General features: G+C 34.5%; 6 protein-coding genes across 9 annotated transcripts in view; 2 read left to right on the top strand and 4 right to left on the bottom strand.

Annotated features, from left to right (window-relative positions):
- Positions 1–1,700: 1,700 nt before the first annotated feature.
- Positions 1,701–5,139, bottom strand: LOC143909397 (eEF1A lysine and N-terminal methyltransferase homolog). Its single transcript, XM_077427360.1, has 9 exons — positions 4,994–5,139; positions 4,309–4,870; positions 4,092–4,232; positions 3,893–4,011; positions 3,636–3,816; positions 3,379–3,559; positions 2,981–3,301; positions 2,762–2,890; positions 1,701–2,676 (listed from the first exon to the last, which is right to left on the bottom strand). The coding sequence occupies exons 1-9, from the start codon at positions 5,083–5,085 to the stop codon at positions 2,402–2,404; spliced, it is 2,001 nt and encodes a 666-aa protein (XP_077283486.1). The 5' UTR covers positions 5,086–5,139; the 3' UTR covers positions 1,701–2,401.
- On the top strand, positions 4,833–7,341 carry Wwox (WW domain-containing oxidoreductase). Its single transcript, XM_077427366.1, has 6 exons — positions 4,833–5,476; positions 5,650–5,890; positions 5,965–6,230; positions 6,308–6,487; positions 6,566–6,830; positions 6,898–7,341. The coding sequence occupies exons 1-6, from the start codon at positions 5,388–5,390 to the stop codon at positions 7,105–7,107; spliced, it is 1,251 nt and encodes a 416-aa protein (XP_077283492.1). The 5' UTR covers positions 4,833–5,387; the 3' UTR covers positions 7,108–7,341.
- Sirup (Starvation-upregulated protein) overlaps positions 7,115–25,789 on the bottom strand; it is a 52,085-nt gene continuing 33,410 nt past the window's right edge. Inside the window, exons 2-3 of the mRNA XM_077427375.1 lie at positions 7,791–7,818; positions 7,115–7,618 (exon numbers count right to left, since the gene is read on the bottom strand). Coding sequence (XP_077283501.1) covers positions 7,359–7,568 — 210 coding nt within the window. The 5' untranslated portion in view covers positions 7,569–7,618; positions 7,791–7,818 and the 3' untranslated portion in view covers positions 7,115–7,358. The remainder of the gene's footprint in view (positions 7,619–7,790; positions 7,819–25,789) is intronic.
- On the bottom strand, positions 9,083–10,608 carry maf-S (MAF bZIP transcription factor K). Its single transcript, XM_077427374.1, has 4 exons — positions 10,508–10,608; positions 10,285–10,393; positions 9,621–9,842; positions 9,083–9,508 (listed from the first exon to the last, which is right to left on the bottom strand). The coding sequence occupies exons 2-4, from the start codon at positions 10,327–10,329 to the stop codon at positions 9,362–9,364; spliced, it is 414 nt and encodes a 137-aa protein (XP_077283500.1). The 5' UTR covers positions 10,330–10,393; positions 10,508–10,608; the 3' UTR covers positions 9,083–9,361.
- Positions 14,025–23,984, top strand: LOC143909897 (uncharacterized). 4 transcript variants are annotated; one of them, XM_077428150.1, is made up of 19 exons: positions 14,025–14,243; positions 16,761–16,856; positions 16,954–17,054; positions 17,162–17,307; positions 17,379–17,739; positions 17,823–18,254; positions 18,342–18,414; positions 18,486–18,640; positions 18,740–18,848; positions 18,995–19,132; positions 19,312–19,456; positions 21,200–21,323; positions 21,399–21,516; positions 21,601–21,877; positions 21,971–22,112; positions 22,225–22,365; positions 22,441–22,563; positions 22,637–22,721; positions 22,800–23,984. In XM_077428150.1, exons 3-19 carry the CDS (start codon positions 16,965–16,967, stop codon positions 23,027–23,029), a joined length of 2,889 nt encoding a protein of 962 aa, XP_077284276.1. In that variant the 5' UTR covers positions 14,025–14,243; positions 16,761–16,856; positions 16,954–16,964; the 3' UTR covers positions 23,030–23,984. The 4 variants fall into 4 exon arrangements, with proteins under 4 accessions (XP_077284276.1, XP_077284278.1, XP_077284277.1 ...); XM_077428152.1 differs by having other exon boundaries at positions 14,074–14,243; positions 16,942–17,054; XM_077428151.1 differs by lacking the exon at positions 14,025–14,243 and adding an exon at positions 14,246–14,550.
- Positions 23,979–25,588, bottom strand: LOC143909898 (vacuolar protein sorting-associated protein 26C). Its single transcript, XM_077428155.1, has 6 exons — positions 25,469–25,588; positions 24,967–25,386; positions 24,707–24,889; positions 24,530–24,626; positions 24,337–24,462; positions 23,979–24,268 (listed from the first exon to the last, which is right to left on the bottom strand). Exons 1-6 carry the CDS (start codon positions 25,523–25,525, stop codon positions 24,186–24,188), a joined length of 966 nt encoding a protein of 321 aa, XP_077284281.1. The 5' UTR covers positions 25,526–25,588; the 3' UTR covers positions 23,979–24,185.

Genomic DNA, 25,789 nt, shown 5'->3' with positions numbered 1-25,789 from the left:
CCGCCACTGCATGTAGGCATATAGTACAACTGAAATGATCTCATCAGGTCACTGCGACACGTATCCAGGAAAGTCATTAACGCATGGCACACGCTCGCCTCGTCAAAAGGTCGACACGTGTTTCTATACACGTGTCTTGGAAACAAAGGAAGAACTCACTGAACCCATAAAAACCACGAACTACGTCCAGGCGTATGAACCCATAAAACCACGCTCGCAGCAATACTAGGGCAGCGCGAGTACCAAGAACAAAAGATGTGCACACGACACACTTCAACCCAAAACGTTTATAAAGCAACGCAGCAACCTCCACCGGCAGAGTGAGCCTCTGGAGTTCATACAGATCACTTCTCCGAAGAAACCTCTTCGTACATATAATAACCATTGTACCAATTGAACGAAAATAAACGATCCTCTTTCAAACTCAACTGAATTTCCATAGGCCGGGAAACGGTCGAAACCTTTCACTCGACCACCTGTTCTATAGACAGAATGTTAAATTACAGAAAACGCAAATATCAGAATGCAAAGATCGAAAATCGAAAGATCTTAAGTCGAAAGATCAAAAAAAAATGGTGCATGGTAAACGGTACATACTCACTTAATTTGCTCGAGCAGGATACAACAGGAACAAGAGGAACATGCTTTTCCTCCCGTGTTAATGTGCGCGCGCATAATACGGGAGAAAAAGCATGTTCCTCTCGTTCCTGTTGTATCCTGCTCGCGCAGATTAAGTGAGTATGTACCGTTAACCATGCACCATTTTTTTTTGATCTTTCGACTTAAGATCTTTCGATTTTCGATCTTTGCCTTCCGATATTTGCGTTTTCTGTAATTTAACATTCTGTCAAATCACGTAGACCCGTTTCAAATATGTCATTTTATTACATTTCTATTCATATCTACCTACACGTCGCAGCACGTCACGTTTACAGCAATTTGGCTGAGTGCAAGGCAAAATCGGCTTACTTATACATTAGAGGCCATGACGATACGGTGCAATATTGCTTACGTCGTATTGTCGAGTACTTGCAAATATGAATGCATACACGTGCATTCGTAGCTATGCGTCAGAATACAAGTCAGCAAAAATGTTTCGGCGTTTATCGAACGAAAAATTATGTATAATCGCGTTGTTGTTGGAAGAAGAAGCTCAAGAAGGCAATAAAAAAGCACGGAGGCGTTTTGATGTGTATCCCATGTTAAAAAATAGAAAAACCGAAGGAGAGTTTTGGACACTTTATAAGGAGCTTGTGATGATGGACAATTTTTTTTTAAATATTTCCGTAAAAAATTTAATTTTTTTTTAAATATTTGCGCCAAAACCATGTCGAAAGATTGAACAGCTGTCAACTGTCACTATCGATAATTGGTCCAAAACAGCAAAGCGGCTGACTCATGGCACGTAATTCGCGTGTATATTTCCACAATGGCCAAAAAAACGGATACGATACGTTGACGGATGTTGCTGTAAGGTATGAACAGGAAATGCCGGGTACTGCTGTAAGCCTGCCGTCGCGTAAACGTGACGGTTGGTATGAATATACCCTCCGTGCTTTTTTATTGCCTTCTTGAGCTTCTTCTTCCAACAACAACGCGATTATACATCATTTTTCGTTCATATTGTAAGTACTCGACAATACGACGTAAGCAATATTGCGCCGTATCGTCATGGCCAATGTATAAGTAAAGGTCTATTCATACATAACAGCACTGCACGGCTTCAGCACTGCAGTGCTGTTCTCGTGAACAGTTTTAGCGTGACGGATGATCACGAGTGACCGATCTAGAGCGACCAGTTTTCCTATGACCGGTTCACATTTGACTAGTAGTCCGTTTACCCACAGGACAACCGGTCGCTCTAGATCGGTCACACGTGATCACCCGTCACACTAAAACTGGTCACACCCGAAAATTAGTCACACTAAAACTGGTCACACCCGAAAATTAATCACGAAAAAACTGGTCACACCCAAAAATTAAAAATTTGTCGAATTTTTGGGTGTGACCTATTCAAATGAAATCATATTTATTTTAATCTAGCTATTCTAAATCATAGACCTAATTCTGTTATTCACAATCGAATAGATGAATATTTGACAATACAGAATCAGACTTATCTACCATTCCGAGCCTGCATTCTGCGAGTCAAAAATCGTAGACTAATTCACGAGTTCTACCCATGTCTATTTGAATAAAATAACAAACTCACACTTTATTGAACTCTGTAAGGATTTTTATACCCAAAATAAACCTGAACAGTAAATTAATTGTGTATCACTTCAATTATAAAGTTATAATACAGTAAATCACGAAACAGAAACCATAAAAATTAAAATATTACGTGGGTGTGGTAAATATGATTTTATTTACAAAATAAAACTACACGGAAAATTAAGCACTATAAGTAAAATTTCAAAGATTTTAAAAATACATTTGTATCAACAATGTCCTTTGTTTGCAACTTGCTATTGATCACACTTGTATTCACCAATTTTGAAGCCTTTTCAAATTCCTTTAACCAATCTGTTACAGAATTATTTGTGCAAAAGAACACTTCGTTTACATCTTGATCTAATTTATAAGCAATTAGATTTTTGAAAGCTCGCTGTAAAGTTTGTATTGTTGAAGATTTTAATTTTTCATCTCTACATACAAGATTCAATATGAAAAACCCTAAAATTAAGACAAAAAAAAAAAACACTTTTAATGAGCATATTAGTTATCAAGTTAAAGGGATAAATATTAAAAGTAATCATACCTTTATCATTTAAACAACAGCCAACATTACTTAAGACATTTTCGTCCACAAATTCTTTGGGTGGACAAGACATGCCTACCGATACATCTTTACTATCAACATCGAACAATATTAAATCAAATTTTTCACCTGTAACAAAAAAGATTTTGTAATAGATAATTTTTTGCTGTACACACATATATCAAAGTATATACAATAACGGAAAGAAAATTTATATACCATTTTTTCTAGCATCAGACAAAAAACTCAGTCCATCTTGAATATGAACTTTTAATTTGTCATCACAAATGAGGTCAAAATACTTTTGTGCAATATTTAGCATTTCAGAATCAATATCTATTGCCGTTATGAATAATTTAGGAAAACATTTATGTAGAAATGTGCACAACCCTCCTCCGCCAAGCCCAATTATAGATGCTGTAGCTGATTTATTATTGACCAGTTGTAAACCAAGTTGGACACCTACTGTCATATATATATGGTGATCGCAAGCTAAATATCCCGGATCGATTACAAATTTCTTTCCATTTCGGGTTTTCACTATAAGAGATGATTTATCATAATTTTATATTGGAATGTTATGTTACAACAAAGATTGCACTTAAATTTTCCTATACCTGATTTAAGTCTTGATTCTGACTGTACTACAAATTGATTATTGAGAAAGATTAATCTTCTAAGTAAGTTTCCATCTCCACCTTCAACCTCTTCAATAACAAACTCGCCTGAAATGTTTGAATGTCCTCTATGGATCACTTCCCTTTTACCTACATCACTACCCAATGATAAAAAGGGTATCTGCAATGATAATCAACTGTTAGCGAAGAAATTTGTTTTATTTTTTAATTAAATAATTATGGAATAAAATACCAACTTGCCCATGTGTACCCTTGGGTGCTAAGTTTTTTATGTACTCAGCAAGTTCATTTTTGACAGCATCAAGACTTTCATAAACTTGATCTCGATGCAAGCTAACAACAGCTAATCGATTATATCCCGCTGATTTAATTAATTCTCGTCTACCTTCCAATGACGAAAACATCCAATCTAGTTCCCTGTATAATAAACACAAATATATTAAAAAAAAATACATTCAGCTCATGGATATTTTATGTTATAAGTGTGCGTTACCTTCCTTGAGGTACAATAAAAGCAGCAAATTTCCCACTGTTTTGCGATGAATATTGGTCTAAAACATGAACTGTATACCGAGGCGCTTCTTTGCCAGGTACAAATAAATTCAAATATACCTATACAATAGTAAAATATTTATTTCAATATCAATATCAATAAAAATTATTTATTAATTATAATAAATAAATCATGTTACCTCTTCCTTTTCAACTAAACTATTTTTTGATAAACCATTCGTAATAATTGCTACATTTTGTGTTGAATTTACAGCATCTATGATTTCCTCAGGATGCGTTAATCTTATAATTTTATCACCAGTCATGCACACTTCCAATATCTGCATAAAAATAATTATAATTTTTCAATAATATGTACAATTTAATGAAATATTATAAAATGTAAATCGTCCTTACGGCATGTGGTAGTTTTTTGAATTTTGTAGCTATAACTACAAAAACCGGCAACGTCATCCCTTTTTCATTTGTATTACTTGTATGTTCCGCTTCATGACATCGGACAATTCTAAACATCCAATCCGTGTTCGCAAAATTATCAACAATCTTTTTCAAAATGTGCTCTTGCAATAGTGATATACAAACATACCGTCCACCTATTCTTAAAACTCGGCTAATTTCTTTAAAATATTTGCTCGCTCTTTCCAAAGTCTCCTCAGTGTTATCAGACATTAGAGCATCCAGTGTACCTTTATCTAAAACGACACTAAACTTTCCATCGGGAAACGACATACTGAGAGCATCCATTTGAGTAAACTCCATCCCGGGCCTTTTAATTGCATTGATTTGAGACATCTGCTTAATTACAACATGCGATATGTCAATATTGGTTATCTGCTTAAAGCCTATATCGTACAGATCAGCACTCAAAGAAGAATTACCACATCCAATCATTAAAATATTATCTTTTGTCTTTATATATTTATGAAGTTGTTCAGACAACTCCAAATATTCTCCATACCTGAAAAATTTATTCACAGTTGAATAAAATACATCATTAAGTTTTTAAATGTTGAAATTTTCACGTGGAAACAATAACATAACCCAAAAATAAGTCTTATACTTGGATCAAAATCAACGTTACCATTCAAAAGCCTTTTGTCCTCGGGTCTTAAAAAAGGTATTCCAGTAATCAGAAGAACTAAAATCACTGCTGGTCTTCGGCAAGAGAGACATCTCGACTCAAACTCTCAATAATTACTTACAACTGTCAAACGTCATTTCGAATTTAGCCCCGATATTTCGAAAAACAACAATCTTATAATGATTAATAATTTATTGTAATAGCTTTTGGTTAACTTTAAATATTATTTACATCTCATTATAAATAAAAATAAACGATCTTCATATCACATTTATTAATCCTTAAAATTTGTTTACAATATATGGTTGGTGTAAGTGTAAAGGTTTGACAGTCAATATTATCAATATTGGTTGGAGGTTGTATAGTGTTCTTTCATAGTAGAAAAATCTTATAAATGGAAGTTCCGGAGTCAGATAGCGAAGATGAGCTACCAGCTGGTTGGGAACAAAGAGCCACCAGAGATGGTTGCGTCTATTATGTTAAGTTTGTATCGTTTATGTATATACATACTTTCAGCTAATTAAAATCCAATTTGTATTTTAGCTATAAATTAGTAATAAATCTGTTCATGATTATTTTCTTAACATTATTTTTTCAATTAATTGCTATATTTATTTTAAAAAAAAACTTACAAAAACGATCTATTTAATCTACAGTCATTTAACCAAAGGAACGCAATGGAATCATCCCCGTACTGGAAAGAAAAAATTTGTGTCCGGAGACATGCCTTTCGGTTGGGAAAAAAAAGTGGATGATTCAACCGGCGAAGTTATTTTCATTGATCATGAAAATGGAAGAAAAACTTACACCGATCCGAGATTGGCGTTTGCAGTTGAAGAAAAATTACATCAAGATGACTTCAGACAGAGATTCGATTCTTCCACAACTGCCCTTCAGGTAAAACTAACACCACGTACCCGAATCGAGTTCTGTTCTATGTATAAAAGTAACAAGTTTATTTCGATTCACAGGTTTTGCATGGAAGAGATTTATCTGGAAAAGTAGCGTTCGTAACTGGTTGCAATACTGGCATTGGGTTTGAAACGGCATATTCCTTAGCGAGGCATGGTTGTAAAGTTATAATGGCTTGTCGGGATATGAGTAACACTCAAAAAGCTATCAATGAGATCAGATCAAAACGAGAGCAATCGGGTGAATTATGCATTCCACTTGCATTGGATCTATCATCACTGGAAAATGTAAAATTGTGTGCCGAAAGTTGTTCAAAGTTGACAAAGTAAATGGTCAATTTTGCTTCCTTCAATTTCATGTGATACTTTAAAACATTTCTAAGGCGACTCATTCATTTTACAGAAAAATTGACATACTCATATTAAACGCCGGAGTGTTTGGTATATCTTATTTACAAACAATAGACAACTATGAAACTACATTTCAAGTGAACCATTTAAGTCACCTATATTTGACTTTATTATTAGAGCCGCTACTTGTTCGTAATTCTCGAGTTATATTCGTTTCCTCTGAATCCCACAGGTGCTTCAAGGCATTTATCAGTTTTTTGTTATAAATTTTTCCATACAAATAAGATTATATTGTAAAATTGTGTTTCAGATTCGCATCTCTCAATAAACCTATAGAAGACTTATGTGCAGAAGATTTATCTCCTAACTATGAATCGTTTGGTAGTATGACAGCTTATAATAATTCGAAATTGTACAACATTCTTTGTGCAAAAGTGCTTTCTAACATGTGGTTGAGCAAAAATATTTTTGTCAATTCGTTACATCCAGGAAATATGGTATCATCCAATTTAAGTCGAAACTGGTGGCCATATAGGCTCCTATTTGCTTTTGTCAGGCCATTCACAAAATCCTTGGTAATTTGAATTGATTATATTTATAAATTAAAAGATATAAAAACCTAACTTTTTCTTACACTTCCAGCAACAAGCTGCTAGCACTTCTGCTTATTGTGCGACTGCTTTGGAACTAGAAGGAACTACGGGACTTTATTTTAATAACTGTTTTCGTTGTGAAACCAGCAATCTCGCTGGAAATGAAGAGTTCGCATCAAAAATATTCGACTTGTGTATGCAAATGATTGTTCGACAAATGGGATCCAATGAATTGCAACAATATATCAAAAGAAAATAAGTAGACGAAAATTTCATTAATTTTGTATGTAGAAAATTCATTATAATCAAAGCAATATAAAAATAATAATTAGCTTTACTACGAGGCACAGGAGTGAATGTATATACATATTGTACAATTTCTATATTATAAAATAAAAGGAAGTTTTATACATTTATATTTTCTAAAGAGATACACAGCTTAATTTTTACATACCTACATAGTTGTATAATACACATAAATAGTACAATTTCTAATTTTACTTAGTTCAATTAAAAGTCAGACACTCTTCCTTTCCTCTCCCAATCTCCGAAACGTGTCGGTTCTGGTCCTCTAGGTCCACCAACTTCTCCAGTATGAGGATTAGTATCATTTGGCCATGCTTTTAAAGGTTCTTTTTCTTGATAGGGATGGTCGAAAGGTTGTTCATCCAAACTTCCTATTGGTGTCTTTTGTTTCAATTTTTCTTTGAATTCTTTCATTTTTGGGCTTAATGGTTTTTCGGGTTTACTCGAGAAAAACCGTGGAACATCTGTAACAAATACAAAACCTGATATAATCTTGCTGTTTACAAAACTAAAATCAACGTAAATTTAATTAACAATATTACAATTTAAAACGAAATATATAACATTTTGTTTTATTTAAAATTTTAATTTATATAATATATGAAAATAATTAAAGTCGACATATATTTTTTATACCAAGAGCACAACGCGCCCTCAAACACCGAAACATTGCAGCAGCTCTCGAATGTCAAACCACTAACAGTGTTGCCAGTTTTTCCATCATACCATGCGAATTCTCCTAAATAATTGAACTTTATTGTCATTATTGGCCACCTACCTACCCAATATGCAAACAAGTAGGTAAATTTAAATGAAAATAAAAATCTGTAAAATATTTTAAAATTTATGTAATGAATGAAAATGCGCCACATGATTTTTTGTATATGGAAATTGCGTAAACGGATTATTGCGCAATTTGCGATCTCGTGCACAATATTTCTCGTTTGTACAATATTTTGCGTGTGTAATATTTGCTCCAGAGAAATAATTTTATTCTGATACTATCGACAAAATATTCATCAAATGATGCCATTCCATACAATCGAGAGGTAAAAACAATTATTCTAGACTTTTATTTATGTGCACCCAAAACGAAGAATTTTTCAAACAATTACAGAGTAAAATTAATGAGTGGCTGAAGAACTGAAAATGATTTTGGCAAACTTCTCGATCCAATTGAAGAGAGCATTTAATTCAAGCAAAACCATATATTATAGATAAAAAACCATCTATTCGTGAAGGATATTTATTTTACAATTTTGACATAGTGATACGGTTCCGCGATAAATCACTCACGGACTTTACATTCAACGGTGTCACGCACACGAAATTCACCGATAAATCACTCACGCGACAACTGGCTCACGGACATAACAATCACAGATAAATCACTCACGCGACATTTCACTTTAACGAAGTGTGTTAATTAGTCACGATTGGTTTAATTGTATTTTGGAATAATTATTGTGTAAAAAAATAACGGTTTTGTACGCTATTTTAATAATTCCGTGAGCGAAATGTCGCGTGAGTGATTTTTCGTGACACAGTTCTCCCTAGTCGGTCAGTCAGTCTACACAGCTAGGTACGCAAATAGAAGTCGAGCTACCTATTCTCGCTATATTCCTTCGCTCCACATGTACATCTATAAAAAACAACATCGAAATTACACTAAGTTTATCATCCTCTCCAGTACTTGTATTTACTTACTTCCTCTACCTAGAACTGGTAGCACGCAGTCCTATCTCCATAGATTAATACTTTTTCAAAGTTGGCACGAGACAAAAAGCGCTTTCAAGTGGACAGATGGGCGCGTAGTGTGCACGCGGTCGGACGTGTTTTACGTACAGCTACAAAGTATACTAGTGTGTATATATTCGAATAATTATTTACAATAAAAAAACTAACTAATTAAAGAAAAACAATGAAATAATAACAATAATTTATTTCTTTTATTCCACTATCCAAAGCGTATGAATTGCGAAGTTAGAATACACTGACTATTCCAAGGTGATTGAAACATGACCTATTCAAAACAATATGTTTCAAAATGCAGTGCAAATGTAAAAAAAATCAATTCTTTACACTTATTTTAAAAATACAAATATATACATATTATAATATAATATAATATCATTATAATTCCACATAAAATCATTTTTAAGAAAATTAAGTATCTAATCCATAAATATTTATATAAGTATCACTATCTAAGGCAAAATCTGGAGTTCCGGTGGCAATGGAATGTTTTTATGTATTGCAAATCTTTTGAGAGCTTCGTATTTCGCACGCAAGGCTGCAACTTCGTCCCTCATTCGGTTATTATCATCTTGCATTCCCTCCATATCCCGCCACTCCTGAAATTTATGCGGTTTTTATTAATAACCATCATAAATGTATTTCACGCACATAATATATCATTTAATTATACAAAAAGATTGAAATACATTTCGAACGCATTACAATTACCTGAGTTTTTTCTGATTCTAGTTCATCCTTTTGCTCTATACGTTTTACGCGACAAGATGCCGCATATCCTCGATTTTTAAGTGTTCGACGACGTTGCTTCATACGGGCTACTTGTTCTCGACTTAAGCCCCGTTGCTTCAGTCGACGATTTAGCTCGCGCACTGATACTGACACTAATTCACCATCGCTAATATCAGCACACACCGATGGTGACAGCGGAGGCTGAAATTCAATATTATTAAGATAAATATCAAAATCAAAACATTAAAACAAAATTAAGATAAATGCATCCTAAATTTTCGATGACTATCCCTCGCGCAAGACCTACATACAAATGTCATTACAATTGTTGTTCCTATTTTATTTTTATTTGTTTTGCCATCCAGATTATGATGATTAAAAGATGAGATGGTCAATTTACATAAAGACGGATTTATGGTCAGCTTATATATGCCTTATCAATAGATAATGTGGACAAAACATACATACACTAGTAATATATCTAACTATTATACTGGCATTTTAGCAATGTTGTTTTCAATTCTCTTAAGAATGTCGGACGGATAATTAAATTTATACTTGACGTCCTCGAACGACCTTATTAAGAAAAATTCGGACGTTTAGAAACCCTGATTGTATGTGATAATTAAATCTAGATAATTACCAGTGATGATCTTCGCTCTCCATTTCTCTTCATATCTTGGGGCATTGTAGATAGAGAAGTAAAACAGATTTACTTATGATTTCCAAATGTGAGAGTCAATATTGCACGTCTGTAATTAAAGTGAAATTAGGTGAAATAGATATTCGAGAATTTTTAAATAAGGATAATACCACAACGTATTTTTAATGATTTCATATAGCAAAAATGAGGTCGATAGACATACATTAAATAAAGAGGGCAAAATGAAAGTTTACAAAACAAGCTCACGATGTCGATGACAGCTTATAAAATGCACAACGCTAAACACGAATGTTCGTCATATGCAAGCTTTTGGTTTAAGAACGATGAACTACGGCCTTATTCTTCTTGATATAAATATTTATTAAATATCTTATAGAAACTGTGAAACCGTTGAGAGTTAGTAGACCAGTTGTCGGGGTCCGTTTGAATTTTAGCCTTGAAGAGCATATACTAGATACGGCAAAGAAACCAATTTTACATTTATATAAATGTTGGGGGTAAAAGAGGAATTGATCTTTATTTGATTCCATTTATCGATGATATACGTAAGAATGGAATTAAATAAATATTGAATAATATAAAAGAGTAGTTGGTTTTATGAATACTTAAAATAGCCAGTACAATCAAATGACTTGAAGCAATATTTGGAAGACATTAAAGGAATGTGAGGATGATGAGTAGCTACATACATACATATATCTTAAAATGATTGTTTTAAGTACAGACAAAAGATTATTATTCAACTTTGAAATTTACATCTATGGAGGATGAACGAATGAGACGACTGGCATGTTAATGCACGTGTTTATTATATGACAGCTGAAGACAGAGTGAGTAGTAGCTCTCCGAACCCAGCCGAGTTGGTTCCCACTCGCAGGAAGGCAACCAAACTCGACCATGTCGTATAAGCGAGCCGCCACATCACTCCCCCCCCAGCATCAGCGATACCAAAATTACAAAGAAACAAATTTTACCAAAAGAAAAAAATTATTGTTACACAAAGAGAAAAAATTATTACGTGGGGAGAAAAAAATTGTTGACGTGGGTCATCCGCTGTGTACATAGGTGTACCGCCCTGAATGGTCGGTAGATTCGAGGGCGGTGACGTCGCGAGCAGGACGGTGGCTGGTCCGATGGTCGCGCGATGCGATGCTGCGGCGGCGCCGCTCTTCCGAGGCTGATGTCGGTTGGTGGGGCGGCGGGGGCGGCAGGGGCATCGATGTGGTTGATGATACTCCGAGCTGGACTGTGAGTCGTTGTGGCTCGTGGAGGTGTTGTAGCGCTACCGCCCGTCTCGGCGTGACGACGCTCGTGGGGACGGACGGGGCCTTGATGATGATGATGATGATGGTGCTGAGGTGGTGTATGTCTTGTGGTGCTGGATGACCGTTCTATGTGTAGTGGATCGCGCATGACTCCACATCCAGCTGTCAAGATCGTCGTCTCATTCGCTCCCCCATTTTTGTAAGCACCTGTCATCGACGTTGTGGCTGGACGTCGGTAGGTAGGTAGGTAGGTAGGTAGGTAGCCGTGTCTGCTCGTTTATTGTCACCCGCGGGCCGCGACGCGTGTTGATGGCGATGGGGGCGCGGCGGGTAGCTTCCTGCCTGGCTCGGCGAGGCAGGGATGAGCGGCATGTTGAAATTGATCGAGGCTGCGTGGCTCGATGTCGGGGGTCACCAGTATGGAGGATGAACGAATGAGACGACTGGCATGTTAATGCACGTGTTTATTATATGACAGCTGAAGACAGAGTGAGTAGTAGCTCTCCGAACCCAGCCGAGTTGGTTCCCACTCGCAGGAAGGCAACCAAACTCGACCATGTCGTATAAGCGAGCCGCCACACATCTTTAGAGATATGTGAAAGCAATGTTGGATTTGTACGTTAAATAATTTGTGTTTATATTTGTGCATTAAAAATGTGGTTCGGTGATTACTAGTCAAATGTGAACCGGTCACAGGGCAACCGGTCGCTTTAGATCGGTCACACGTGATCACCCGTCACACTAAAACTGGTCACACCCTAAAATCGGTCAATCAGTTTTCTCGTGACCGATTTTAGCGTGTGACCAGTTTTCTCGTGACCAGTTTTAGTGCGACGGGTGATCACGTGTGACCGATCTAGAGCGACCGGTTGTCCTGTGACTGGTTCACATATGACTAGTAGTCCGTTTACCATTGTACTACCGAGAGCTCAAGTGCTAGATGTTCCTTGATCGAAATTTTAGTGACTTGCAGGAGATCGCTTTTTATAATAATCTGTTAATCCGTTTACCATTAAATATAGTCAGACGCTCAAGAACCTTAGCATTACCAATAAATTATTAAAGTTTTACTATTGTCAACCTTTTTTTTTTTGCTCTCTTGATTTGTAGGAAAATAGTAAATGATAATAGTGAACTATTTTTTGTGGGCAAAAAAATTTTTGTCCGCCGATCTCTGGTCATTACTAAAGATTGGTGCTCGGTTTCTATTTGGACCAAAAAATAGGTTCACCATTGTCAATTTCTATTGTAAACCTTTATTTTTCTCTTTAGCTTCGTAGGACAATAGCAACTGACAATGGTGGACACATTATTTTGTCCAAATAGAAACCGAGCGCCGATCTCTAGTCATTACACCTGTAAAATATTCATAATCATAAGCTCCAGAACTAAAGTGACCATACGTACTGATTTTTTTGACATCATAAGTCTGATTAATTGTGATATGTGACCAATATAGTTTAAGACTAGAAAATCAGATGTTTTGAATTTATTAAAAGAACGAGTTAATCAATCTTCGATAAATCAATTATGTCGAAAGTTTTATTTTGCTCAAATTCTAAAATCTTAAATATACAATTGTTTTTTTTTTTTTTGAAAAATTATTTTTATAATATTTATATTTAAAAAGTACATTTTGGTAATACTTCTATGATCTATTAACATTCATATTTTTAATTTAGTGTGTGCTCTCTGTGATTGCAATTGAAAGGTAAACGGATTGCACATTACGATCGCGCACACGACAATCTTTGTGTGGGTAGCTCTCGATGGTTGGAAATTTCGGGTGCCTCATGTTCCGTGAACGAGATTTTAGTTCGTGTGCGATATCACTTATAATAATGGATTTCAAGTTTGGATACCAAAATATCGCGTTAGCCCGATTAAAACGCGATGTTTTTCAATAATTAAATATTCTGGGTTAAGTGCAATATAATACTAAATATTTTTTTCTTTCAGTCCTGCTCCAAATACATATATAGGTCGCATTATATTCAGGTTAATACTAGTTGTGATAAAACATAGATTTCTTTTAGGAATTTTTATATACATATATATTTTTAAACTTAAATTTTTGACGCGGTTTGACCGCACGTTGAAATATCACCTGTATTTTATTGGGTAAACGGATTATTCCACAAAAAGCGATCTCACGAAAACCACTAAAATCTCAGTCACGGAAAATCTGGCACTCGGGTTCTTTTAAGTAGCTTAAAATCGATGGAGTTTGTGGGTGCCAGATGTTAGTGACTTGTGCTAGATCGCTATTTGCGGAATAATCATCGAACCATTTTATTGTACATATCCTTGCACTAAAAAAAAAATAAGCATACTCTACAATATGAATCAAGCTTGTATTATACGACGGCAATTATTACTCGTGTTGGCTGAGTAATAGTACCTTTATTTTGAACGCCATGGTATTAAAATTGAAAAGAACGGCTTGAAATTGATGTAAAACCGACAAACGAACCGGCGTTCAGCGTAGGAGAAACGCTTCGGCGCGCGAGGCGGAGCGAAAGCGGGAGCGGCGCATCGTCTATGGTACGGTTGGTCGTCCGCCTCCAGAGGCGCACTGCTGGCAACCGCGGCGTCGCCCCTCCCGCACCCCGCCCCTCCCGCGCCCCCGCAACACCCCTGAAACCTGCGACCTGCGACCTTCGCGACCCACCGGTGAGTACCAAGTTGCGCCCCTTCGATGATGACGGGTGACGTATGAGGACGCTCAGTGGCGTCACCGAACGTCACCGACCGCCACCGACCGCGTCCCCTCGACGAGCTGTCAAGCGGACATGCGGGCGGGCGGGCGAGTGGCGAGCGGCGAGCGGCTGCAGTGGCGGCACTGCTGCAGCTCGCAGGTGTGCCACGTGCAGATCGCAGGCGTAGCACCCGCACTCGCACTCGCACTCGCACCCGCATCCACTACCACCACGGTGAATCTGAAAGCGCGAGTCGAGTGCGGGCGTGGACGTGGGTGTGGGTGAGCACTGATCAGGGCCGCCATCGCCCCACCCCACCCCACCTCACCTCACCCCACCCACTCCACCCTACTTCGTCTCGGATGTCGCCCTGTTTATGATTCGAATGCCCACACTGGACGATGTGCGATGTGCGATGCTCGAGCCTACTATTTCGTTTCAGCTCATTTAGATAATCACCCTCCCGCCATTTTTGACGCGTCCCTCACGAGTGTTGTTTTTTTCAGATTCTACTCCACCTACTATTGCTCCATAGTAAATGCGAACGATCGTTTGACCTGAATAAAAAAATATATATTTAAAAATCAATATTCAATTGTTTTCATGAACGCACTTTTATTAACATATGAATTATGATATTGCGCTCTTAAAATACGATGCTAATTACTTTAGATGGCCAATTTTTCGAATTCTAAGCCAGGACATTTCTAAAAAGATTTTCCCAAAAGCTTCAATCGTTAAAAACGTGAACGAACATATGAGAATAGTGGACGCATTTATAAAATTTAAAAATCGATTCCAATGTTTATAAACGGGCCCGTCCCGAGGAGGTTGTTGGTCAGCTGCGTGCATACCTGTCGATCAAGGCCCGCACATGCCGGGCTGGATCCCTGCGCTATCATGTTTGAGCCCGCCCCCAAAGTTTCAAAATTGAAATTAAAAATTATTTCATCAATGTTTTTCACAACACATTAAAGAGTAATAAGATTGAGGATCACCTGATAAGTGATAACATTTATTTTCACAAGTTTCGATTAGAAGTCATGGTTTAAAAATTATAGCTAAGGTATCACCGACAAATTACTACTTGAACTACTATTACGGAGTACGAAGACGAAATACACTTCTCAATTTCGTAATAAATTTGATCTCGGTGCTGGACCCCCGGGCTAGAGCCATGGCTGTCCCCCCCCCCCCCCCCCAATGGCTGGGCCATGCTGTCGATGCAGTCCCCCCTTTACCTTTATTTTTTGATATTTAATATTGCGAAAAAATTAATTAATTTCCTCAAAGGTCTTATAAAATTCTACACAAGCCAGGTTTAAAATTATACCTAGCAATTAGCAAACATTTTAAAGTTTCAAAATTCAATTACGGTTTTATCACTAGACTACATCGATGAAAAAATTCTTAGCAAAATAGTTATTCGACTAATTTATCAATACTTTTGCAGGAGACATTTTTCGCTGAATATCTTAAATATTTCAATCCATCTATGTATTAGATAAAAGAGTGCTGGTTTTATCTCACTGAAAAGGTTCATTAATGAATGCCGAATTGAAAATACAATCCCTGCAGCGATGCAGCGCGGCTAAATATTGTTTGTATGAAATGGAACGCACTACGAGTGGCGCGTCAAAGTTGCCTTTTGTACCAACTCTGATGTGCTGCGCTGCGTTGATGCAGCACACTATCGCCTAGTGTGGTCAGCCCTTTAGATTTAATTTTTCACTTTGTTAGACAGCATTTCAAAACTTTAAACATACCCAGGGCCGCCGAGTGTAAAGTTCCAGGGCCCGGACTACTTAAGGGGTCCTGTGTTGGGACGTTCGACTGATCGATATTGATATTTCATATTATTCTACATAAAAATACATATATTTATTTAGTGCTAAATGCTTATTATTTTTCTATCCGCTCATTATTTTTGTCCATGTGAAATCGTCGCTATTATATCATACTTTCTTATTCGATTATTTCAAAAAATAGCATTTAGCATATATGTAGGTAACTAATAATTCTGATTTTAAAAATAGCATTTAATATATAGGTAACTAATAATTCAGATTTTTCGCATATTAAAAATATATATCTATAAGATTATTTTTTTCCAGGGCCCGAGATGCCTCTCGGTGGCCCTGTACACATCCAATGTCCATTCGAAAAAAATAAATATTTTCTAAAATTCTATAAATATTTATTTACCTGTTTTCCATTAGATTTTTGTTTTAAAAAGGATTTAACTGTTTTTACCTTGATGAAGCGATGAAGTGATTTCAAAACCTCAAATTTATAATTCAATCCTCAAAACCTCTAATTCGTAATTACTTGTATTGTAATTGGGTCTATTTATCATTTATTTTCAAATGACTTTATCTTTAGCTGTTTTAACATACATACATATGTGAAATGTTTAATTTGTATACGTTTTGGGTGTTAAATAATTAATTGCATTGTTACACAGCATAATTTTTTGCCTATTTTTTTCCAGTTGCGAGTTTTATTGCTGCAAATATACAACTGATAATTTCACTTATGGAAACTTTCAAGGATAAATTTGATTTATTCATAAAAATGAAATAATAGGGTAAATAATTAATCTCCATTTTCATATGATATATTTTAACTTGTATTTTCATTGTCCACTTTTATATGAGAATAATTTAATTAAGGTCTTCTTTCAGTGTCAGTTGTAATGGATGCTGAAGAAAATCCGCACTGTTTTGTGTGTAACAGTCGAGTTGGAGTTTCAGTCAGGAATGCAGTTGAAATATTTCACGATCAGGCAAATGATTTAAACTTAATACATATATACATACATTCTATTTGTAACTGATTAAATAATTGTAAACATCACTGAACTCAATTTAAAATTTTGTATTTATTTTTCAGAATAAATTGCCAACATCTAATAAAACAATAGCTCTCTGTATTGGCGATATTATTGGTAAAAAACTTGATAAAGAAAGTGTCCACTCTTTAATTGCATGTAAAAAGTGCTACAAACTCTTGCGAGAGTATGATGAGTTGGAGTTCAGGTATGTATTGAAGTAATTAAAAGAATTATCAATCTAATATTCTGTGTCATAATATTATTTTATATTTTCAGAGTAAATGAAATCAAAGCGGAAGTTCTCAATCACTTTAGAAATACAGTAGAGAAAAATAATTTGGACCGTGAATCATATACCAATTTAGAGATGGATTCTCATGTGAATGCAAAAGTTGTGAATAATGAAAGTATTAAAATTAAAGAAGAATTCATTTCAACGGACGATTCAAATTCTACTGAATGGATAAAGTCATCTAAATTTTCGGAAATTAAAAAAATAGCACCTATGCCAGCTAATCTTGTAATTGTTGGACACAAAGGGAAAAAGATTACCATTCAAAAACCAGCAATAAAAATTCCAATAAATGCATCAAAACTCCCTAATTCGATAGATACTACAGAAGAAGAAAAACACCAGGTTTGGAAATATGACTAATGTAATTATTATAATATTATAATTATAATTTAAAAAAATTGGTGACCTCGCGGTTCCATTTACAGGTGGATCCTGTCGAACTACAAATGCAGCAACTACACCAAGCTGAAGGTGATTCTGATAAAAATAGCGAATGCGATAACTCTTTAGATAATACAAATCAAATTAAAATATCAAATCAACAAGACGTTGAGGAAATAAAAACTAAAATTGAAGAATGTGAAAAAAGTGGAGTCACAGAATATCTAAGTGAATATGATGGCATAATCGTTAAAACTGAGGAAACTTCAACGGAGGAACAGCAAAATGATGATAAATATGTCATAAGTGAACTGGAAATAGTGGATAATAGTAGTTCTGATATGCTATTAGAAGATGGAACAATACTAATGGAACAGACCGAAGATGGTAATATTATAAAAGTTGTACATCATGCGGGAAAAAATATAATACAAGATGATCAAGGGAATATATACAGGACTGATGAAGATGGAAATGTAAGAAAGATTAAAAGCGATTGCTTTTATGAATATTTGTATAAAATACATTTTCATAATATATTTTTATTTAAATTGTGCTATTAGATAGAGGTGATTCTACCAGACCAAGACAATGACGACGATGATATTGTTCACTATGAAACAATAAATTTGAAAGGTTCGTTTGCTAGAATAGAAAATTAAATAATTATTCTGGCGTTTTTGGAACACGATTTTTTTTGTTTATAGATGGCGGTAGTATTATAAAATTTAGTCCCGGTGTTTTTAATAGGGAAATGTTTAAAAATAAGAAGATCAATGGCATCTTAGGCTTAGAAGATGAAGACGATAAAGATGATTCTGCAGATAATTTAGAAATGGATACTGATCCATCTAACCCAACTGTAAGACAATAGATTAATTTATTATGTTTTATGATTTATAAAAATATATTTTATTTTTTATCACAATACAGAGGATAATTGTTGTAATTTCTTTCACAGGCCATGAAAGCAGCAGAAAACTTATATTCTTGTTTAATGTGTGACTCGACAGTAGGAGACAAAAGTAAAGAGGAAAATATTAAGAAAGAAGACAATCCTAGTGAAATGGGTACTATGCAATTGATTTTGTTTTAGCACACAACTGTATTTATAAATGATTGGTATCATACTGACTAAATCTTCTGACTTACATTACGATTAATCAGTATTTACTGGTAAATACAATACAATTTTCTTAATATGTTTAAAAATTAGATGAAGAAAATTCTATTCGCCTTTGTGACGCAAACATGATAAGGGAACACATGAAAACTGTGCATAATACAAAAATTTATATCTGTTCACCGTGCGGAGATGTGCACACGACAAAGGACAGCATACTTGAACACTTGTGTAAGCAATCACAACAATTTCAAATATACATATTTGTTATATATGTATGTGGATATATGCATGTGTGCTTCATTAACAAATTTTGTTTTTGACATTGCTTATATTCCTTAAATATGTATATAAGAGATTCATGGGTTGGTCGCATCCAAATGTTTTTCTTTCTTTTTTTACGCATATAGCGCAACACGTGTCTAAAAAAGGTGAATACCAATGCGATATATGCAGCAAAGTATACGAGTCTCAAACCCTTTTAAGAAAACATCAGAGGTTTCTACATTGGCGGTCGAAGAATTACCATTGCAATATTTGCAATAAGAAGTTTGGGTAATTATTTATTTACTCTATTATCAAACGCTACTTTTAAATTTATTTAAACGTACTTAATTAACTCACTATGGGCCATAAACGCATATATCCGTAATCTCCAGAGAATTAGCATGCATATACGCCTCTCACTCGTGCTAATAGTGAGAGAGTGGGTGCGTATATGCGTTTCCGCTTTTCGCCACAGATGTTCTAGTGATGCTGTCGGCTACTAGGTTGCCGCCCGCCTTGTCATCTGTCACTGTCACTGTCACATTGTAGAGAAAGTCGGAGATATGGAACGTTGGTTGTTGTATTTGTGTTGCATATTCGTTCCTTTGTCAATCAACCTCAACGTGCAAATATAGCCATGCATTTATATGCGGTGGTGTAGACTGTAGACTAGGGTGTGGAGTGGGTGTTGGTTATTTTATAGCATTCAACCGTTTGTCGTTTGTTTTGGTGCGAGGACTGTCCCTATGTTTATTTTGCGATTTAGCTATTAACATGAGCTGTCGGCTTCAATCAATGCTCTCACGATGTTCACATGTATGCTCGTTCTATTCCACAGTATGTTTATAGATAAACTTTGGCTGCTAATTGAAGCTTAAAAGCATGAGCGCTTTTATCAAGTTAATTGCTACATGAATATGCAGCATGTGTATTTATTAAGAGGGAATGACATTAGCCTGCGGATTTTTAGATAAATATTATCCAACGTAATGCTGTCATTGTTTTAGCTATGAAAATAAACTTTGCACATTAGTGGCCATCAAATTAAGTCAGAATTACATTGAAACAAGATTGTTTGACAGCGATTTAAAATATTGTTAGTATGCTACAAACCGTGTATAGATGGGAGAAACCATAGTCGTAGGGCTCTTTTCTTAAACATTGGTTTTAAATTATTATTAAAACTTTTTTGTCCTAATTTTGAATTAGAGTAAAGTTAAAATCAAATTTAATTGTATATGTGAGTTTCAATATATTCGAAACTTAACTTCATTTACATATATTCAGAAATTTCTTGACCATTCCTCAGCTACCTTGGGTTTTCGGTTTTAAATTAAAATAAAGGCCAGTTTATAACAATGAAATGGCATTTATTTATACAAAAAAAAAAAAAACAATTTACATTTGTAATATTTAAAACATTCATAACAAAAAAATATATACATTTTATATCGATATTTGTCCAAAATATCGTTAAATTAATTAAAAAAATATACATTTCTATAGTTTAAAGCTTGACTTTTTTTCCAAGGAATTTATTTTAAGGAACAAATGTCCGGATATCGAAATCAACTGGTTTTTTCTCGCGTAGCATTCTTCAGAGATGAATAACACAATGATCTAAAGAAGCTGTATTCAAATTTTCAATTTGATAAAAATAGTTGGGAGCCGTGTTTAATTTTCAAAAGCTATTAGGGTGAAAACACATTCAAATGAACAGCATGGCACATCTTTATGGCTTCCAGTCAAGACAGGGCGTTCCCAGTTCATTGTTAATTCGTAGGATCTTATTATTTCGACAAGTTTCTCCTATATTTCATCAAATACGGGATTAGTCTTTATCAATATAAGGACAAAATATCACCGAAAACACTCCAGGGGGTGATTTCGCCCTTATTTTTGCTGTGACTCGTAAAGTCTCTTGAAAAAGTTCATGCGGTCCATAATGAGTATCCATAATATCTATCGATATTGCTTGATGTACAAAATTGAAATATTCTTTAATTGAAACAAAATTTTAATTATTTATAGGTCAAAAAATCTTTTGGAAGAGCATAGCAATATTCACAAAGGTCTAAAACCTTACAATTGTGATATGTGTGGAAAGAATTTTTCTTCTAAGTATACTCACCAATCTCATATGAAAACTCATATGGTAAGTGCATATTTTACTATATATAATTTTTCAGCAACTTGTAAAAATAAAACTGTGTAATTGTGTAAATTTTAGGATAGACCACGGCCTTATACTTGCTCTCAGTGTGGAAAATCATTCCTCACATTACAAAATTTAACCCAACACGAGAAAACCCACTTAGGAATCAAGGATTATGTTTGTAAAATTTGCGGTGAATATATTATTCGTATTTTTATTCCGTGATCTTTCCACATGTGCGATCAAGCATTGATAAATTTTCGTTGTTGTTGTATAGGCAAAGCTTTTGGTACACAACACAATTTAGAAGTTCACGGTGTTGTGCACACCGGATTCAAACCGTATAAGTGCAAAACGTGCGGTAAAGGCTTTGCACGTAGGGCCGAAATACGCGATCACGAAAGGACGCATACTGGTGAGCGGCCGTACGTGTGTGATATATGCGGTGCAAGCTTTTCTCAGCGCAGCAATCTCCAGTCGCATAAGAGGGCTACACATTTTGACGACAAGCGGTATAAATGCCATTTATGTGAAAAGTGTTTCAAGCGGAGACGGTACGTCATAAAAATTATATATACATACATATGTATGTAGGTTATAAATTGTAATCATCGATGGCCAATAAAATTGATTATTTCATTCATCAGATTGCTGGAGTATCACATAAAGGCAACACATACTGGAGAGCGACCGTTCCGTTGTCAAGTTTGCGATGCTACGTTTGTTTATCCCGAACATTTCAAAAAGCATCAAAGGATACACAGTGGAGAAAAACCTTATAAATGCGAAGTATGTACAGTTTAATTGCATTGTTATCAGTCCATATTACGCATTTGCCTTTGCTGTAAAGGTTTTACCTCATCTCATATTTTATTTTATTGATCTATTTTATAATTTACAGGTGTGTCAAAAGGCTTTTAATTCGCGTGACAATAGAAATGCCCACAGATTTGTACATTCCGATAAAAAGCCGTATGAATGTTTGGATTGTGGTGCTGGTTTTATGCGAAAACCTATGCTCTATGCTCATATGCATACACAGGTTTTTTTTAAATTTATTATTTTAATAAGCGTTTTCCGATTTTATTTCTATTTTATAATAATGGTAATTTTGTAGGGACATTTGAGTGATACTATTGTAGTAAATCAACCAAGACTGGGTGGGGACACGGAAACCTCTTCATTTGACGGTAGAAATACATTTGTCATAGAAAATGGACAAGAAGAAATCAGCACTAAAGTAAGTAATCACGTCTTGTTAATTTGGTATAAAATAATTGATGTAAGTAAAATTATTACTGTTTTATCAATAGGTGAAAAAAGAAGACTCTTCGAATGACTTTAAACAGAATATTCCAATATTAGTCAATGCCGCTGATGAATCTCACGATGGAACAGGTTAGTTTTGATTAATAATTGTCCTGTAACTATTATTTAGATTGTGTTTTATTTTATTTATATGAAATATATTTTCAGCAATAATAACCAAAACAGAAGTAGAAATAATGCCGGACGAAGAAACTTACTTGGAGAGTACCGAAGGCGTTATCGATGAAGATATGTTGGACCCCCAAAGAATAGAAATAATTGATGGTGATAATACACACGAAGTTAGTGAGGTGCTGGTTGGTGAAGATGGAACTTTGCGATTGGTGCAAATACAACTATCCGATGGTGAAAATGCATGGGTTGCCTTGAATGATTAATCATAACAGTTAAGATATACAGTACAGGTTATTGGTTATAATGTCTATGCGGAAGTACGTATATAATCAATTCACTCGATAAATAAATTTTTGTTCAAGACAATATGAATCAAGAAATATTTATTTTTATTGGTACATGTAATAAGGTATGACTCATGTTGAATCATTATTGGCTTTGATATTTCTTTTAACATGCGTATGTATATGAGCTGGTTATTACGACAATGGTCTAAGTCATATATATTTCGTTTTGAGGTGAGACTTTTACGTTTTTGCATACATGTTTACATACATATTCAAAAATGTAAGTATTGATATACGCAATTTTTATTGGAAATATATTATTAAATTTTGGGCGAATTTAAAGAATTATTTTGCAATATTAAAATATCCTTGAAATTTGACAAAATTATCTTACTTAACTTTTTCTTTTTAATCTAGACCATTGTAATAGTGGGCACATATAATACAAAAAATGTAAATATTTAGTTTTCAAAATTACAATTTTGAAAAATCGTAATGTCTAATTTTTCTATTTATATATTTAATTTAGGTATAAAGCATTTAATTTGATCCACTTTTTTAGATAGTTCTTTTTTTAATTCTCAATATTTTATAATATATTAAACTAGAAAAATTTATCAATGTGAATTGAATTTGTGGTTTATTGTTGGATGAATGACTTATACTGCTTTTCTTATCCTATGCCTTACATAAATTTACCACTGCTAATTTTTGTCGATTCATATTGAATAAAACGAGAGAACACAAATTGGCATCTCCAAAAGTTTAAAATTAATTTTGAGTATAAGTTGAAGTGTGATTTGTGTGTTACTAAATAATATTGGTTCCATAATATGTAATTTAGAAAGTACACAAATACATATGTATGTATATTCAACATATATCTTATATATACATACTTACATATATAATAAAAATACACTTATAATATAAATTTGTTTTTAATAATTGAAAATGTTATGTAAAAAATATATACAAACAATATAAAAAATTCAATTACATACATATATCAAAATACACTGCAATGTAAATTACACATGAATATTATATGAAAAGACAAGTACAATAATAGAAGTTTAAAATGATATTTTATCGCATCACATATTCAGTTGACCTTTGACAACTGATATTATCAGCATCTCGTCAGTATAATTGGAAAGTTTTCGGTTACTAAATGGTCATCATGAAATATAATAGCTATATTGACTTCAAATTCTAAAATTAAATCAAGAAAATCCACATAAAATTCCTGTAATTTCAAATTCATACAAATATTTTTTTACCTATTTTAAAATTTGTCGTCAGCGTAGTAGGGCAAGTGAACAGTCTTGGAAGCAACATATGAATTGGAATTGGCAAATTTCTGCAAACGTCCCCTTCACCGAGTTGAATATTTTGAATTTCAGTGGCTGCAATTGATACTTCACTATGGTATTCATAATATCAAAAAAATAAAATTAATATCTCAAGCAATACCATCTTTTGCATAGCCTTCAGCGCATCCACATGTTTCTACTCTAACCAATTGTAGATCGATTGATTTGATAGGAATTGAACATTCTTTAACTGTAATCTGAAAGTAATAACTTTATTGTTTATTTTACAGGCAATAAATATGATCAAATTTATTGTAATACCTTTATTTATAATTACCTGGCCAGTAAATGGTTTGTCAAGGGAACACACTGTTGAATCAAGTTCAGCTATTATATTAAAATTTGGCATTTTGTGATTTCCATTGTCACCGGAGAATATTGGAGGAACACCTTTACCACTCTGAACAGTATCGGGAGAAATGATACATCTAACTGGCTTTGGTTCTATTTTATCTTTTGACTACAAAATTAATTCATCCATTAAGAAATTCATAGTAATATAATAAGAAAGACTTCTATTGAAATATAAAAAAGTACTTTTCTATATTGTACGACGAACTGACAAGAAGCATTCAAATCCTTATTGAGGAATGACCTCTTCATGGTGCACTTGAGAGAGTAAGTGATGCTAACGAATACTCCATGGTAAGTTTCCAACAAACAAGATTGCGTGTGATTAGGTTTTTGTGTGCCAGCAACAGACGGTTGTCTCTGTCGACTTGACAAAGGAAATTCAAAGGGTATTTCTGTAACGCCCGAAGGTATCTTCCCACCAGTTTGCAGATCCAACGAGCAATTGAGAAGCGTTATCGGCTTAACGCTATTTCTGAACGCCTCAAACATTCCGACGTTTTTATTACTCAATTGAAGTGACACTCCACCTTCCATTAGAAGACTGATACCATCGTGTCGAACATCTGATGGACTCGTCACGATTACGAATCCGGACAAACACTCCTTACACCATTTAAATCGACAAGTTAGATCTAAGTTGCAGTGAATAAATTGAAAAGTTATATATTTTCAAATTAAAACTTACTCCTTCATGATATATTTTGTTAGTTTTTTTCAATTTGATTTCCAAATTTACAGACATCACTGCAAACGTCAACCTGACAGTTACTACCAATTGTGTTTTTAACTACCAACATAGAAATGTAAATGCTTCATATTTTTTCATGTTGGTAGTTGCTGACCATGCATACAATACGGTTCGGTGATTACTAGTCAAATGTGAACATTACCCACAACAGATTTTGATTTTTACTTTATCGATGTACGTAGTAACAATAGATGAAGTTTTGTGAACATGCGAAAATTCGAACTCGAGATTTTGACTGATTCGAACTCAGAATCGATC

The sequence above is a fragment of the Arctopsyche grandis genome, chromosome 3, assembly GCF_051622035.1.
Source record: "Arctopsyche grandis isolate Sample6627 chromosome 3, ASM5162203v2, whole genome shotgun sequence".
NCBI classification, from domain to species: domain Eukaryota; kingdom Metazoa; phylum Arthropoda; class Insecta; order Trichoptera; family Hydropsychidae; genus Arctopsyche; species Arctopsyche grandis.
This window is presented reverse-complemented; position numbering and strand designations above follow the sequence as displayed.